General features: G+C 39.7%; 1 protein-coding gene across 1 annotated transcript in view; it reads left to right on the top strand.

Moving 5' to 3' along the window:
• The first annotated feature begins 803 nt into the window (after positions 1-803).
• Positions 804-19,058, top strand: part of LOC128544213 (protocadherin Fat 4) — a 101,222-nt gene continuing 82,967 nt past the window's right edge. The window contains exon 1 of the mRNA XM_053514256.1: positions 804-6,285. Coding sequence (XP_053370231.1) covers positions 1,180-6,285 — 5,106 coding nt within the window. The 5' untranslated portion in view covers positions 804-1,179. The remainder of the gene's footprint in view (positions 6,286-19,058) is intronic.

The raw sequence follows: 19,058 nt of genomic DNA, 5'->3' as shown, positions 1-19,058 counted from the left end.
ATCTGTTATAGCACAACCGCAACCACACTGAAGTTACTCCAGCACACGATTAAAAAATAATAATACAAATAAATAAATAAATAAATAAAACAAAGGAGAGCTTTTTTTTAATTCATTACAGATGAAAAGTGATTCAACATTCAAATAAATAGTGGAACCTTAGTCAAATAGTGTAAAGACTGGGTTTAGCTCAAAAATGAAGGTTGACAAAGGTACAACTCTTCTGTATGTTGATACTTTATATATGGTTAAGGTCTGTATATTAATAACAAACTTTTGAGCGAAAAAAATCATATCCTTATTAGAAAGTTAAATATGAATAAAAAGACAAGCAAACAAACAAAAACAAAGTTTGTTTGTAAATAAATAAATAAATATTGAAGAAAGAACCAGCCTATATACTTATTCTGCATGTATAATTTATTATCATAGGGATTAACGGTGCTCTTTACCTGCTGATTAGTTTGAATGGACCTCGCGCTGACCAATCAGAGAGCCGAAACGATGCGGGCTCTCTCCGAGCTGTCGAATGGGATGCGTGTGGGCGGGGCTTCGCTGCGCTCGGGCTTTGTTCTCCGAGACAGGAGTGAAGTTTAAGCTCCGTTATTCCGCAGCACATTGCACTGGACTTGCGAGCTCAGAAACGCGCTGGCCATAATTCTCCAAAAACTTTTTATTTCTTACAGAACAAGAGTGTTTTACGGGGACTTTTTTTTGTTTGTTGCAGTTTCAGGATTGTTTCTTAAAGTGCTGGAACTTCTTTCCTTTCTTTACAATGGAAACTTTTCCATCACTGGCATTATGAGCAGAGCTGAGACACGGAGAACTGGGCTTATGGGCTTTCCAGCACACATTTACATTTAAAGGATTTTGCATTTATGTCTTTTGCATTTAAGGTATTTTTTGCATTTATACCTGTTTTTTGTTTTTTGTTTTTTTTGCATTGACGCCTGTTGCATCTAAATGCATTTAACACAGAAGAACATCATTATTTTCCTTTGCACAGAATTTCTTTTAAAAACCAACTAAAATATACATATACATTTTTGCATTGCTGCAGGAAAAATACATGCACGGCCCAATTTCGGGTTGCTTTCAAAAGTTTTTGTTCTTCTCAGCGTGCTTCATACTTGGAGTGGATGCATCTCTGTTCCAGAGAGCTGGACTGGCAATTTCAGCATGGAGCCTTCAGGTAGGAGTCTGTCTGCGTTTCAGCTGCTTTTGTTGATCCTATGGACTTTATGGCAACGGTCGTCATCCAGCCAAGTTCGCCACGAGTTCCATGTTTTGGAAGAGCAGCCAGTTGGCACTTACGTGGGCACCGTGGACCCCAAACCTGGATTTACTTACCGTTTTGGCGAGAATCACAAGCTGTTCACTATCAATGGCACAAACGGTGTGATACGTACTTCCTCAGTGATCGACCGAGAGACCTTGCCAAGTGACATAATCAATGTTGTGGTGTTGTCCAGCCAGCCCACATACCCTACAGAGGTCAGAATTGTTGTTCTGGATGTGAACGATAACGCTCCTGCATTCCCAGATGCGACCATTGCGGTTTCGTTTAGAGAGGACACCGTCGGGGGCAGGCAGGTCATCCTGGACACTGCTACAGATGCAGACATTGGCAACAATGGAGTGGATCACAATACTTATCGGATCATTAGTGGCAACGAGAAGGGAACATTTCGTCTGGATGTTACTGTGAACCCAAGCGGAGAGGGTGCCTTTTTACATTTAGTGACCACAGGTGGCTTGGATAGGGAGCTAACTTCCTTCTACCAGCTTCTTGTTGAGGTCCAAGACAAAGGGGAACCTAAAAAATACGGTTATCTTCAAGTAAACGTCACCGTCCAGGATGTAAATGACAACCCACCAATGTTTGACTTAGATCAGTACCAAACAAGTGTGTTCGAAGATGCAGCTGTAGGGTCTAGCGTTTTGCATGTCGCAGCCACAGATCAGGACGAAGGTGCTAACGCAGACATCAGGTACTTTTTAGATGAAGGAACTCCTTTCCAAATAGACCCAAAAGCAGGTACTATTATTATTAAAGAGGCTTTAGATTACGAGAGCAAAAAAGAATATTCCTTCACCATACATGCTACAGATAATGGAGTTCCTTCACTTTCAGGAAGGTCAGAAGCAACAATTAAACTGCTTGATATGAATGATAACGATCCTGTGGTAAAGTTTAGGTATTTTCCTACCACTTCGAAATTTGCTTCTGTTGATGAAAATGCACAAATCGGAACAGTAGTAGCATTGTTGACAGTTTCCGATTCAGATTCTTCCACAGCTAATGGTAATATATCCGTTTCTATTCTTGGAGGGAATGAGCAGGGCCACTTTGAAGTGCACACTTCTCCTGTCCCCAACCTGAGCTTAATTAAAGTGGCCAGTGTGCTAGACAGAGAGCGGATATCATCCTATAACCTTACGGTATCTGTGTCTGACAACGGAAAACCAGTGTCTCGATCTTCTTTTGCTAGCCTAGTCATATTTGTGAACGATATTAACGATCACCCACCCATATTCCAGGAAGCAGTCTATAGAGTTGATATTAGTGAAGATGTACCCAAAGGCAGTTACATTAAAGGCGTCTCAGCCACTGATGGTGATTCTGGGCAGAATGCTAACCTGCGTTACTCGCTAGTGTCAGGGAACAGTTTGGGTTGGTTCGCCATTAGTGAGAACAGCGGCCTGGTCACTAGTGCGGCCACACTTGATAGGGAAACTGCATCTGAAATTACACTGAACATAAGTGCCAAAGACCAAGGCCTACAGCCTAAGATATCATACACCACGCTGATTGTAAACATCATGGATGTGAACGATCAAGTCCCAACATTCACACAAAACATGTATCATATATCTCTGGTTGAGCATTCACCAGCAGGTAGTGAACTTCTGCTGCTGTCCGCCGTAGATACAGATCTTGGTGACAATGGCACGGTACAGTTCATATTTGACTCGGAAACACCAGCTAACCTGCAGGAGCTATTCCATTTAGATGCAGTAACAGGGAGGCTAAGCACTACTTCTGAGCTGGATAGAGAAGAACAGGGTTCTTACCAACTGTATGTTAAAGCTACGGATGGAGGTTCTCCCGCTTTACATTCTACTGCCAAAGTCAACATCACGTTAAAAGATATTAACGATAACAAGCCAGTCTTTTACCCTGTGCAGTATTTTGCTACCATTAAAGAAAATGAGCCTCCTGGATCTTATGTCACAACCGTGTCAGCCTCTGATCCTGACCTAGGTCGAAATGGCACCATCAGATATGCAATCACTGCTGGAGACACTTTCAAGTTTCACATCAGCAGCAACACGGGCAAAATCACAACGTTAATGCTTTTGGACAGAGAGGAGAAAACAAGTTACCAGTTGCAGGTTTCTGCTACAGATGGAGGAGATCTGCGCTCGCAAACACAAGGCATTGTAACCATAAACGTGATCGACACACACGATAGCCCGCCTTCATTTAGCCAGAAGGAATACAGCTTTGTCATTTTTGAAAACACCATCCATGGTACTGTGATAGGCACAGTGTTAGCTACTACGCTTGACCTGAACAGCAATATTAGTTATTTGATAGCATCGGGAGACCAGAAAGGCCTTTTTCAAGTAAATAGTGTAACAGGACAGATAACAGCCACTGGATTAATTGACAGGGAGGAGCAGGCGTTTTATCAGCTGAAGGTAATAGCGAGAGGTGGAGATGTTACAGGAGAAGCTTTAGTCAACATCACAATAAAGGATCTGAATGACAATGCTCCTCATTTTCTCCATCCAGTGGAGCATGTAAGCGCGGTAGAGAACTGGAAGACTGGCCATCACATATTTCAAGCAAAAGCGTTTGATCCCGATGAAGGTCCTAATGGTATGATAGAGTATAGCCTCCAGCAAAACCCCAAAGGACTCTTTCATATTCATGAGAAACATGGACTTATCACACTTACTGGGTCGCTAGAGGTCTCCACAAGCTCATACCAGGTCGAGGTTTTGGCCTCTGACCGTGGTGTTCCCCAACGCACCTCCACCCTGGTCTTGACTGTCAGTGTCTATGATGTCAATGACAATGCACCTGTTTTTGACCAGCTCTCGTATGAAGTTATTATCTTGGAGTCAGAACCGGTGAACAGTCGTTTCTTCAAGGTGGACGCTACAGATAAAGACTCTGGAGTAAATGGAGAAATAGTGTATGACATTACTGGTGGAAACACTAATGACGTTTTTGGGATTTTCCCTGATGGACATTTATATATAAAGGCAGAGCTGGACAGAGAAGTGCAAGACAGGTACAATCTTCTACTTGTGGCACGGGACAGAGCAGTAGAGCCACTAAGCGCTAGTGTAAACGTGACCATTATTCTAGATGATGTAAACGATAACCGGCCACTTTTCAACAGCACAAATTATGTGTTCCGCTTCAAGGAAGAGCAGCCGCGGGGTTCACTAGTCGGACAAATTTTTGCAGAGGATAAAGACCTTGGGCCAAACAGTGAGGTGAGGTACTCTTTTGAAACACCACAGTCAAACTTTGAGCTGAATGCCATCACTGGAGAATTGACTAGCACACTACAATTTGACAGGGAATCTCTGATGAGGCAGAGAGGCACGGCTGTTTTTACCTTTACGGTTATTTCGTCTGATCAAGGACTTCCTAAGCCCCTCAAAGACCAAGCCAAAGTGCAAGTTTACATTGAGGATATCAACGACAGTCCACCCAAGTTTACTAAGGACATCTACCAGGCATCCATCTCAGAGTTGGCACAAAACATGACACAGCTCTTGAGAGTATCTGCTTCAGATGTGGATGAGAACAAAAATGGACTGGTGCGCTACCACATCTTGGAAGGTAATGAGGAAAGCCAATTCAGCATTGACAGCAATTCTGGTCAGGTCACACTTGTGGGAAATTTGGACTATGCAGTCACATCCTTTTACTCTCTTAAGATCATAGCTGAAGACTCTGGAGCAGTCCCACTATCGTCTTCTTGCCTACTGAGTATTAGCATTCTAGACGAGAATGATAACGCTCCATCTTTTCCAAAGTCCACAATTACAGTAGATGTTCTTGAGAACATGAGAATTGGAGAGCTTGTGGCATCCATCACAGCGACTGACTCAGATTCGGGTTCCAATGCTGATATAACATACAGCATCACAGCTAACAACAATCATGGCACTTTTAGTATTAGTCCAAGCACTGGTAGCATCTTTCTTGTCCGAAAGCTAGACTATGAAACTCAGTCCATCTACAAACTGAACATCACTGCAAAGGACAATGGCAGGCCTCAAAGATCCTCTTCCATCCCTCTTATTATTCATGTCCGAGATTTCAATGACAACCCTCCTGTTTTTACTCCTGGTGATATTTTTAAGTCCATCCCTGAAAACCTTCCTCTGTCCACTTCTGTCATGGCAATCACAGCTCATGACACAGACGCAGATATTAACGGACAGCTGGAATACTCAATAATACAGCAAATTCCAAGAGGAAACCACTTCCGCATCAATCCGATCACTGGTGTCATCGCGACAAATGGCGAGATTGACCGAGAGTTCTCAAACATGTTTGAGTTGACTATAAAAGCAACAGATCAAGCAGTTCCTGTGGAGTTCCGTCGTTTTGCACTGAAGAATGTCACAATCTGGGTCACTGACCAAAATGACAATGTTCCAAACTTCATCTCCCAGAACGCCCTGGTGGCTGAACCCAACATTGTAATCGGCTCGATCCTGACAACAGTTTTAGCTTACGATCCTGATGAGGGTGCAAACGGTGAGGTGGAGTACGAGCTGGTCAAAGACGACTCGGATACTTTCATCATGGACAGGTACAGTGGTGACATCCGACTGGCGTCCCAGCTTGTTCCTTCGAAACTAATTTACAGTCTCATAGTTTCTGCCACCGACCATGGTACAGAGCGAAAAACATCCCGTACCGAATTAACTATCATTTTACAAGGTGCTGATGGGCCAGTTTTCTCTCAACCCAAATATATTACAATTTTAAAGGAAGGTCAACCTCCTGGCACCAACGTCATCTCACTAGACGCATCCAGCCCACGTGGCTCTGGCACCAAAGTGGAGTATTTCATCGTGGCTGTCCGGAGTGGCGGAAAAGCCGTGGGAAGGCTTTTCACCATTGGCCGTCACACGGGCATGATCCAGACAGCAACAGAACTGGATAGGGAGCAAGGAGCTGATTTGTACCTTCTGGATGTCTACGCCATTGAGACAGAGACCAGCCAACCTCGAACTCAGAGAGCTGAGGTGAGTAATGGCTATTTTCCTGCTTAGTCGTGTTTGCATCGTTCGCCTTATTTTCCTGGGAAAACCTAATTAGGTTAAACGTTTTTGGAAATGTGTGCCTGTGATTCTGATGGCTCTTGCATATTATGCTTGAAAAGGTCCAAGAAAATTAGAATTCATGGCTGTGCTGTAACATATGCTGAAGTCATTGGCCTGGTTTGGGGGGATCAGGTTTTCTGATGGAAAAACTGGCAGCTACACTCCTCAAGTTAAAACACACACACATTTTTGTATATTTGTTAATTAAAACCCTGCTTTATGTATTTTTCTGAGAGATCTGGGTTGTGTTAGATGTAAATAACCTTGCACTTGAGCAAGTCATGGTTGTTGTAAGTGGGATTTTGTGTTTTTGGCAGGCTATCCTTATTGTTCCAAGCTCATACTATAACTGGTTCACAGAGGCGACTGCTGGGTTTTGTCTTAGAGAGGGAAGTGTGTGCGTATCCTGTGTTTTGTCGAAGTTCCTGCCCAGGCCATCTTATCAGCTGGCACGAATTCCACAAATCAAGATGTCAGACAACTTTACTGATTATTCTTATAACTGATTACTCATTTAAATCATGGCCAAACTGAGGGAGTTGGATGGTAAGAACGTTTTTTTTTTTTTTTTTTTCAGTTTTGTTAGAAGTCCAGGAAGAAAAATGGAGAGTTTAGGGGGTAGGGTGGGGGATGCAGGGGGGCATATTAAAGATGTGGAAAGCAGCAAGCAGTGAGTGTTTCAACCCCTCTTCTGATACCTGTCTCCAACAGAGCGAAGGGGGTAATTACGCTGGATCTGAGTTTTTCGGGGCAGATTTAAAGCCGGGTGGTCCTGCTTTTGTGCCACCAGCTTTAGCTCAGGGGGCAATAAATGACCGTTAAATTCAGATGACCCTTTAAGTCTTTGCTGAATAGAATTTTTTTCCTTCTCCAGAGAAAAGGAGAGCGGTTGGGAAAAAAGGAAAACATTCGAAGCCGAAACCGTGTAGTAGTACTACTATGCCGTGATGCTTTCTCTCGTGCTCCTGCTAAATCGTCCCCTCGGGATCAAGTTAAAATCCTGTGCAGCAGAAAAGAGAGAGTAGTGGTGGTGATGGGGTGAGGGTGGGTGTGTGTGGTGGGGGGGAGTGTAGGGTTTGGAGGATCGGATGAAACTTTAGGCTGACTTTTTGGGTGGCTGAGGCCGAGCCACTCCTCAAATCAAAACCAAATGTGACTCTATATATGCGTTGAAGGAAATTTCAGCTGGAACCGAAAATTTTGTGTTATTACAGGCTTGTTGTTACGCATGCATAAATTGGATTTTTTTTCTTTTGTCCTCTTTCGGTTCAGCCCTGCAACATGTCCTCTAAGAAAATAAATATTTTGTTTTTAACGTAATAAAAGACTAAAACGTCATGCTTTTTTTTTTATCAGCTTTTATCTAACGTTTAAGACTCATGTCCTCGCCAGCTCCTTTTACGCTCTCTCTCTCTCTCTCTCTCTCCACGGCCCTGAAGACTCTTCAGTGGTGGAGAACTTACTGCTGATACTGGAGACTCCTTTTATAAATGCTAAACAACATATCAACAATTACATGTTCCTCTTTTTTATTAAAAAAAAAAAAAAAAATTCGTGGCATGTACACTTCTCTGAGTACGTTGTCAGGAATCTAAGTGAAAAACTGCAGGATGGAGAAAAAGTGGAGACAAAGAAAACAGAAACAGTGTGTTTAGATGAAATAATGATGTTAAAAGAGTGTGTTCCAGGCTGTGTCGCTGGCGCATGTTTGATGATGATCAACAAAACAGGATCGAACACACACGCACACAAAACGGTTTACATATTTTTTTGTCCGCAGGAACATCTTCATCCAGCCATTTTTAGTCCATGCATGAGCAATCAGTGTGTGTTTGTGTATTTCAGAAAGTGTGTGTGTGTGTGAGTGTGTGTCCTTCATCTTTTCTGTCTCTTTCTTTCCCTTTTTTCACTTTTTGAACTAAAGCTTCTCTATATTGACAATAACACACAAAGAGAAGAGTAACTGATTGCACCTTTAAATCTTACTCCGTCGCGCGCACGCACACACACACAAACACACACACTTACTTACTTACTCTTTGCCCTTGTTTACAGAACATAGTTACATGAGAGTCTGTACCATCTGTCTGATCTAATACTACAATTTCTTTCTTTCTCTCTCTCTCTCTCTCTCTCTCTCTCTTTCTTTGATTTAACATCGTTATCCTTCTTCTTGTCCCTCATTTGGTGACAGATTTAAAGGCTGGACCTAAAAATGAACCAGATTACCTTTCTCTGTGTCTCTCCATCTCTTTTTCTGAGGTTGAAGGTTTCGGACGTTTAGGGAGCTTCCACATTCCAACAAAAGAGAGAGAGAGAGAGAGCGAGAGCATGAGCAGATGGCTAGAGAAGATAGAGGTGTCTTATGAGTTTGTTTAACTCCAAGGGCTCTGTGTGTGTGTGTGTGTGTGTGTGTGTGTGTGTGTGTGTGTGTGTGTGTGTGTGTGTGTGTGTGTGTGTGTGTGTGAGTGATTGTGTGTGCATGTAGTCCCTTCTTACTATTGTTCCACTCTTTTTAGAGCTTTTCTATCAACACACATTCGCACACACACATTCACACACACAATGTGGTTCTGGCTATGAAGAGAAAAATCACAGGTTTGCAATAAAGCTATCGTTTATTTAAGTTTCAACAGTGAAAATTATTTTAGACTTTTTTATGATGCACAAGACCCTTAAAAAGATGTTCAGTAGCATGTCTGAGTAAAAAGCATAGCGAAACGTTGTTACCTTTGCCTTACGTCAATTTATTTTTTCAACACTGTTTAACTTTAACTTTGGTAGCTTCATAACTTTTGTATCATGTCTAACATGAATATTTTGATAAACTTTAACAAACCACTATTTTTGTCCTGTAGAAAAGCAAAAGTACAACATTTAGCACTTTAAGCGTTGTTTTTGATAATAACTTTTAGCAAAACTTTAGTAAAAGTACTAACACTAATACAAACACTGCCGTCATATATTTAGCATTATGTCTTTCTAGACATGCAACAATTAGCACATAGAAACTTTTAGTAAAATTCTTGTATTAAATACAAAAATACAAAATATTTATGAAAACTATTTGAAATTCACAATATTAGCATGGGGTTGTAGTAGAAAAAAAAAAGACTTCCTATCTTAACAATTGTAGCACAAAATCTTAAAACTGGTGCTTCCAGTTTTATTTATTTTACAGCTTTCTGTATTTCTTATAATTTCTTATAATTATTGTGTCTAACATTAGTTTTGAGAAAAAAAAAACGGGTGCAATTCAAACTTTTTGTGCCTCAGTTAAAATTGAACAGTTAGGATGTTTAATGATTTTAGCACAATGCCTTAGTAAAAGTATACAATAAGTTTAGTAAAAATGCTTCCAACGTTCCAATTGGTTATAAAATAAATCTAATCACATATATCACATATCAAATCAAGATTATTAGCACCACGTTTTTGGTAGGAATGTTACAACTGCAGTAACATCCTTAGTGGGGGTTTTCTCTACTCGTTACTTTTACCAGAGTGCCTCAGTAAAGGTGCAATATTTAGATCGTTTGGTATTGTTTATAAATGAAACAATACTATTTAAAAATGACTACTTTTAGCTTCACATTTTAGAAAAAGTGTTATACAGTAGCTTAATGCTTTTTTTAACACAAATTTCAGCATTGTGTCTTAGTAGCAGGATTTAACAAAACACACTTTTGGCATCCTGTCTTCTATACAAAAACACTTAACTTGACACTTTTGGGGTTAAATGAACACTGTAAGCACCAGCGCCATGGTAAATGTGTTACTTTACTTAAAAAAAATTTGTTGTTTGAGAAAAACATTTTAAAAAATCTACAATTTGTAGCATTACACTGCAATTTTTTTTTTTTTTAGCAATTTACCAACACATTAAGATCAATAATGTTAACTTTAGACAACTTTGATTTAACTTTGGTTTTCTACTTTTACGTATTCTAGTTTTTTCTACTTTTACAATTTTTCTGGTAAAAACAAAAAACGCGCAGAAACACACAAACTCCCGCTAGCGAAAACAAGTTTGTTTAGAAACAGACACAGTGTGTTGCTCTGTCCTAACTTTGTTAGTATCATTGAGTCTTAGCATAACCAAATGTTTTGATGCGCACACTGTGTAATTGGTTATATAATAATTGCGTAACAACATGATGTTTGTGTTTAAAGGAAATTAGGTTTTTTGGCATTCCAGACAACACAGACCTTTGCTATGTGTTTAGAGAAGTCTGGAGCCATTGTGTTTTTTAATTTTTTTCTGCCCTTGCATTGTTTTTCTCCTGGAAGCGTTTCAGTCCAGCATTGGGTTCTGCGCAGCCGAAAAACGGCACGCTATTCTCAGCATGGAGTGATTTTTTTACTGAATTTTTTCGAAAGGGATCCTTCTGGTCCGTGACTCAGGGATAGATTGGTTCTGTCTAGGAGTTTAACCTTGAGGAAATAACATTAAGGTGTTATGAGAATGGAGAGAGTAGACGAGTGTGTGTGTGCGAGCATGCTTGTGAGATACAACTGAGCTAATAAATCAGTTTGTGTACACGTACATAATATTGGATATACATCCTAGCCCTATCGGATTATGCAACCTCAGCAGAGCACACACACACACACACACACACATGTGCACACACTGGTGCATGTGGCTACTTACCTAACTCAGTAGGTGGTCTATGAAGGTTAAAGTTGGGGAATGTTATATGTGTGTGTGTGTGCGCCCTGTTGTACAGCAATTAAATTGAATGCATGAACTGCAAAACTGGTGCTTTCACACCTTCTAATCCAGCTGCTTGTCTGGTGTTTGGTTCAGTTTTTTAAAAAAGGGCAGGTCGTAATTTTTTCCCCGTTTATAATTACTTGCATTTTACAGTTCCACACTAAGTAATTATAAACAGATAAAAATTACAACCTGAAATGAAAAAGATTCTAAATCTGACATTTTGTTTATAAGCAACTTGCTAGCATATAAAAGAAAAACACACTTTCGGACATGCTGTTTTTAGAACATAAGCAACTTCAGGTAGTCCAAGCAACTGGCTTCTGCTACTATATACTATCGATGTTAAGGTATCTCAGCAAATTATGATTTTTATGAAATATTGACATTTTTCTGTCAACTCACCGACATTTTTGATATTTCACCCGAATCAAAAACACTTTCTGGCAAATTAACCATTCTTGCTACACGAGAATGCAAGCACACACTAATGCGCAAATGCAAACACACACGAACATATAAAAACACACACACGGTAGTGTTTAGCAGTCCTTGGTTTGTAAACATGTTGCAGCTCCAGCTGTTGTTGTTTACCGTAGACTTTGAATATCCGACATTCCATTTGGGATCGTTGGATTTTATGAGATTTTGGAAACGTCAAGTCGCACACTAGAGACTTTTTTTTATTTTTGTGTGTATGAACAACGTTTGGAAGAATCTAGCGAGCCAGAAAGATTTTAACAGTCCTCCATCTTTCTGTATGTGATGAGTGTGTGAGAGATGCATAGAGAAAGGCAGCTTAACCTTTGGATGCTGTGTCTTACTATCCATACACACACACACACACACACACACACACACACATATATATACTGACACACACAGGCAGTTATGCGGTCTAATATGGGGGTCAGACAGGGCAGTTGACAGTCAGAAGATCAAACTGTGAGGCTGAGATCAACTCCATATGACCACCACATATATACACACACACATACACACACACACCGATCTTTTGTGAAACACACTTAAAGACATGGTTCAGTTTCACTTGAGAAAAAAGATCACTGTGTGTTTTTCAATATAACACACACAATTCAGAAATATGAGAACTAACACTGACTGGGAAATGTATGTAACCTTACAGAGATAAAGAGTTGATGTTATTCAACCTGACATGTGAAAAAACTAAGGTTAATAGGAAAGGAGTAAAACAGTTGGGGGGAGCATGCCGTTAGAGGACAGTCATCAATGACGCGCTGGTGTCGTGCAGCCTGACGCTTCTTTTGCCACCAGGAGGTTGATCAGTTTAAACAACAGCATTTAATACATTTTATACAATATACTTTTATCAGTTTATTGTTAGCGGATTTTATGCTGATAAAGATCAAGCCACAGTTGGGCTCTTGGGCAAGGCCCTTAACTCTATGTCCATATGAGAACCAATCCCCCATTGCCAAAGCTCGGATGAGAAAGGAGGGGCGATTCTCATAAAACCCACCATTAAAACCAACATTGAAAATCTATAGAAATGATGTAACCCATTGTCCAAGCCTTGCCAAAGGACAAATATCCTGTATATGTATCACAGAACTTGGGAACGCCAGTTAGGCTAATCTGCATGTCTTTGGACTGAGGAAGGAAACCGTAGAACCTGTAGAAAAACCACCAAGCACAGGGAGAACATGCAGACAGACCCGAGGCGGGAACTGAACTGAACCCAGACTGTGTGGGTGAAAGATGACAGGCGTATACGTACAGTATAACGCAAAGAAAGTTTTTTTAAGCAAAACTACATTCGTGAATAGCGCGATTCTTTTGATTCTATTGAGCACAGAATCGCTTTTTTCCCCCCATCTCACTGTTTTGCTCTTTTTTTACTTTTTAGAAGTAGATAAGCTTTGGCTTTACTATTTTATTATTTAGTAAGCTTCCAAAGAAACATGTTCACCTGGTTTAAACCAAAATTGCAGTGATTCATTTGGGAGTTGAAAGAAGTCGACTCCTATAGATGAATCAAATTGAGTCAAGTGATCTGACGGTAAAACATTTACATTTAGGCATTTGGCAGACGCTCTTATCCAGAGCGACTTACAATTTTTATTTATTTTTTAAATCTCATTACACATCTGAGCAGATGAGGGTTAAGGGCCTTGCTCAAGGGCCCAACAGTGGCAACTTGGTGGTTGTGGGGTTTGAACCTGGGATCTTCTGAACCGTAGTCCAACGCCTTAACCACTGAGCTACCCCTGACCCCTAAAAAATAAAAAAAAGTTAAGTAAAAAAATCCCAATCAAGCTCTAGTGTGTGACTGGGTGTGTTGGACAAAAAGTAAGTTTATAGTAAGATATTGAGTGTATGCTTGTCTAACACTTTGTGTGTGTCTGTGCGTTCTCTTGAAGTTTATAAAGAGTAACTTCCTCTCCATAATCACTCACTTTCTCTCTCTCTCTCACACACACGCACGCACACACACACACACACAATGTGTATAAAGTGTTTAGGACTCATAAATCAACGTCACACTTAAACACAATACACACACAATAGAGTGACCGAACCATTGAGAGGTCCTTAACCCTGAAACAGAGAGAGAGGGGGAGAAACCGGATAGACACTGACACACACATTTCACTTGGGTCAATTGGGTTAAAAAATAGAGGTGCGTATGAAAAGAAAAAATTGTATTTACATACCAAATTCGTATTTAACGTAAGCAGGAGGCTCTACTGATTTTTCAGGCTTTTTTTGAAGGCCTCTGATCTCGCCTCTCTCGACGGGACAATAACGCTTTGTTGTGTTATCATTACACACACTGACACCAGCATCACATACGATTTCCAGCGTGGGTTCTTTGCACTTTGCAGGACTATTCTTGAAGAGGCGCTCAGGCACATGGGAAATGTTGTTCATTATTGCACCTGACAAGTCAAGAGTCGACCAATTATCAGCTACAACGAACATGTGCGCTGCAATTTGAAAATTGCACGCTCACACATAAACACACATACACACACACACACACCCATATGCATGGACCCGCAAAGGATAGCTCGAAAGTTCGTTGGCACTGTGCCATAGCGAGAAGTTAGAAATACAACACAACAATGGGGTGCGCTGTTTTAGTAAAATTATCAGTGACGGATGGGACTGACAGCGGGGTATCACACAAATCTTACTACCACAAAGTTGATTCTTTTCTGAGAACAGTAATTCTTACAAGGTTATATTCATTTTTATTAAAGAACAGCACATCTTACATCAATCTTTTTCCGTCCTGCTTATCCTGGGTAGAATTATGTTGTGTTGAAATGGAAAACTTTTCAACTTTTCAAGTTTCTAGCGTAAACCTGTTATTTGCATTACAGCTGGATTGAATGCCAGAGCCTCTGGTATACGCAACCAATCAACATCTTCTGACCAATCAGATGCAAGAATTCAGCAGAGCTCTAGTAGAGGGTTTGCTTGAGATAGAAAGCTGCTGTATACAGGTAGTAGTAGTATAGTATAGTATAGCACAGTATAGTACAGTACAGGGTAGTATATTCTGATATTGTATATTCATACAGTATAGTAGACTAGTAGTGTAGCAATGCATAGTATAGGGGTATAGTAGTAAAATATATTGATATATTGTAGTGTGGTATTATAGTACCACAGAAAAAAATAATATAGTAGTATTTTATAGTAGGTGTGTGTGTAGTATAGTGTAATATGGAATCGTAGTACAAAACAGTACAGTATAGTAAAATATAGTGTGATAGGATAGTGTAAGTAAGTCGTAGTATAGTGTTGTGGTCTAGTATAGCAGGAAAGCTACTAGCATAGTAGTATAACATGGTATATTGTCATATAGTATCGGTGCTTAGTGGTTAGCACTGTTGCCTTGCACCTTTTTCGATTTCTGCGTTGTGGAATTTGCATGTTTTCCCCGTCCTTGATGGACTTCCTTTCACAATTCAAAGACATGCAGATTACGATTATTGCCCATAGTTTTTGTTACTGTAAACTTTGAATTGATATCTTGCATATCAGTAGCTTGCTTTTAAAAACGGACCATCCATGACCCTTTGGAAAAGTTAGTGCTTTATAATAATTTAGAATGTTATGGATGGATTTACTGAGGATTAATACTTTAGGATCGTTTCTTTTTCTGCACTTGTAATAAAATAATTATAAAGATCTATTCCAGTACAACTTTTTATTTATGAAGCCTGATTTATTCTTATTTATGATTTTTGGGGCTCAAATTTACATTTATACCACTGCGAAAGAACTATATTTACCTTCTAAATATTTCTCGATGTGCCACGAATGTGCTGTTAATAAAAACAAGTGTATAACTTGTAAGATATAAAAAATACAAGTTGAAGTACAAAAGTACATTGGTTGTTGAACATAAAGACAAAATGAAGGTGCATTAAAACCTCGAATACTGTAAAGCATTCTAAAATAAGCCTTTTTGTGAATTCTCTAGCATGTCTTAAATTTTCCAGCATGACTTTGTGAAATGTTCATCCAGTGCATATGAATGCGTTCTGAAGACACTTTGTAGGTAACCTTCAAATAAAGTGTTACCCAAAACCTTGAAGATTATTGTGTGCATTTTATTTCCTCCTAACTGGCACACCTTGTTCTTGTTTGTGCCCAGGCTCACATTCTAGATACACATTCAGATAGCATTCATACTAGTTTAGTTGAAGTTACTTAGTAAATCCATGTTACTGAATTTGATACTTTTAGATCAAGAACTGAGATTAAGGGGTTATACCTTAGCGTTTTGATTCGATGTGAGCAAAGGAACAATAAAGGATGCTGAAATATACACATGCACACCCACACACACCCACACACACACACACACACACACACACACACACACACACACACACACACACAATGACACAAGATCCACATGGCTAATTAAATCCAGAGAAAGTGTGTTTCCTTCTGTGCTTTGCCTTGAAAATGAAGACAGTGAAGAAAGATGGATAGATAGATAAATAGAGAGTGAGAGAAAGAAGGAGGGAGAGAGACAGCAGGTACCCCAGTCACGCGTGAGTCACATTGAAACTGTAGAATCGCTACCCAAAAGCCTCCAACTGTTTTCAATTAAGCACACACACACACACACACACACACACACACACACACACACACACACACACACACACACACACACACACACACACACACACACACACAATGTTTTTTCCAAATATCCAAGCACTTTTTTTTCTCTCATTTAAATCTTACAAATCTAAGGAGTAAACGGCTCTCATAATATAATGTTAATGATGATGATGATGATGATGATGATGATAATGAAGATACACAACATTTTTGTGCGGTTGTGCAACAAATGTTTCTTTGGCATTAGATTCTCTTTCTCTTTTTGTGGTGCTCTATTAAGCAGTTTAAAAGAAATCTATTTAAAGACATAGTGCCACGTAGTGAATTTCTTTTTTTAAGCGTCAACCGAATGGTTGTGATGACTCAATCAGGTTCAACACATTTTTCAATATGATATAGACTATGGACCAAAGATTTGAGCCGAACGTTAAAGGGATAAGCAGGATAAGGTACAGAGTAAGGTATGTATGGAGATTATCAGTATGGAAACAGGAGGGGTGTTCAAGTCAAACCAGGACTTTTTGATTGTACAGAATAACAGAACACAGAACAGTATAAGTTCTATTGAGTGTGTATTGATTAATTTAGTATGGAATGTACTTATATGAGTGTAGTAGTGTGTCAATTGAGGTTATATACTGAATGCATATAGTACACTCATATACAGTAGTGAGGTAGTGTAGTATGTGTGTATGTATGTATATATATATAGTTTATATATATGAGTTTATAAGTGTATCTATTAGTGTGTGAGTATAGAACTGTAGGCAGTGTGTTAGTGTGAGTATAGTATTGTGTGTAGCATGGGGTAGTACTGTATGATGGTATGTATGTGTATGCTTTGTGGCAGTGCTAAAATGGAAATATGTTTATTGTTACACAGTGTGTATAAGAGTGTGTGAGGTGAGGTGGTGAGAGAATGGAGATGCATTTGTTGTAATGCTGTCTGTAAGAGGGAGCATGAGTCATTATCAGGTGTTACTCATCATGTATCTCTGTTTTAATGAGGGAATATAAGAGCCAGTAAGGAGTTACTAGAGTGTGTGTGTGTGTGTGTGTGTGTGTGTGTGTGTGTGTGTCCAATGGAAAACTCATAAAGCAGTTTGAGGAAGATAAGAATAACATGAACTTTTCTTTCTGGTGCCAGGATATCTGTGTCTGCAGCACCGACATTGGCGAACACACACACACACACACACACACACACACTGCAAAACTAAATTCTGGCCTCAATCCTCTATACTCCCTCTGCTATTAAATGGGGTTTTAAGTGTAAGTGCAGTGTGTGTGTTTGACTGTCCTAGTGTAGCTGTTACACACATGGCGTTGGTTCAAAAGCTCAGATAAGTTCAGGGATTAATAGGAATGTCATATATACACACACACACACACACACACACAAGCGTTATTCCCTTCGCCAGTCTGTAGTGTATTGGCTAAAAAGGCAAAATACTACAAATATACAGTCTAGTATTTCCGTTTAGGTTGTAAAGTAATATATGGGTTAAGTAGGTTAATACTGTACTATACTGTATGCGGTAATCGTAGAACCCCAGTGCGGAACTATGTGGAGAAAAAGACTCGTGAGAAAGGCAGAACGTTTTTAGCCGAGGTCTAAATGTGAGGCTCACATTTAATTCAGTCTGGGCTTCTTTTCCACATTGTTAGAAAGAAACTGCACAGGTGTGACCTGCGTCCTCATTATTATTTCAATTTCAATATGCTGGCCATAACCAAAGACATGTTGATCCAAGTGAAGGAGTTCATCATTAGGCTGAAAAGGATAAGAACCAGGCCAATCAAAGATGGCAGAAACTTTCGGACCTTGGATACACCTTCTTATTCCATGGTCTTTTCTGATTTGTATTTCCTTCTACCTTGTAAATATGCAATAATCTCCTGGTGCTGAATATTGTTAAAGGTATGAATAGGGTAGGGTTGGCTCAGTGGTGAAGGTGTTGGACTACTGAATGGAGGGTCCCAGGTTTACACCCCAGTACCACCAAGCTGCCACTGTTGCATTTGTTTAAGGATATTAAGAAAATAAATTAGATATTAACCTTCAACCCTCTAATAAAATGTTGTAAGTCGGTCTGGATAAAGTGTCTGCCAAATGCAGTGAAGGTAAAAATACCCACAAGCTTAGGAACACCAAAATACCAGGAAGACAACTAAAGTAAATTACAAAATAATTCTTTTCTTGGTGCAAAAACAAAACAAAACAAAACAAAAAAACACTTCCAACATCTAGCCAAGTCAAGAACAGTCTGGAGAAGGTAGGTTTACCATTATTTTAATACAATCAAGAGATCTCAAGATGCAAACTGCTGGTAAGACTCAAGAACAAAGACCAGATTAGTCATAGCTAAAGAAGATTGCTAAAAAAAAAAAAAAAATAACTGCTCAGGTTTGGAGTATTATCTTTAGACACCAAAATGAACTTGTACCAGAATGAATATAAAGATGGAAAGGAAAGACTCGCCATCATGGCGGAAGCTGCCAGTGAAACTGGGTCCTTGGTGTTTTTTGCAGATGTAACGTCTGATTAAAAGTAGCAGGATGAATTCTGAAGTGTGTAAAGCTATACGTTCTGCTCAGATTCAGATGAATGCTGTAAAACCATTAGGGCAGCGCTTCAGAGGACAGATATACAGTATAATGACCCAAAATGCACCACGAGGTGGCATGTTCTTAAAGGGGCGCGTCAGTTCACCTGACCCCAACCAAATTGCCAGATTTTTCCTTACTAAAGACAAAACGTAAGGCAGGAAGAATCACAAACAAGCAACAACTTATGCGGTTGCAATAATGGCCCGGGAAAGCATCTCAAGGGAGGAAAGTCAGC

The sequence above is a fragment of the Clarias gariepinus genome, chromosome 16, assembly GCF_024256425.1.
Source record: "Clarias gariepinus isolate MV-2021 ecotype Netherlands chromosome 16, CGAR_prim_01v2, whole genome shotgun sequence".
NCBI lineage: Eukaryota > Metazoa > Chordata > Actinopteri > Siluriformes > Clariidae > Clarias > Clarias gariepinus.
This window is presented reverse-complemented; position numbering and strand designations above follow the sequence as displayed.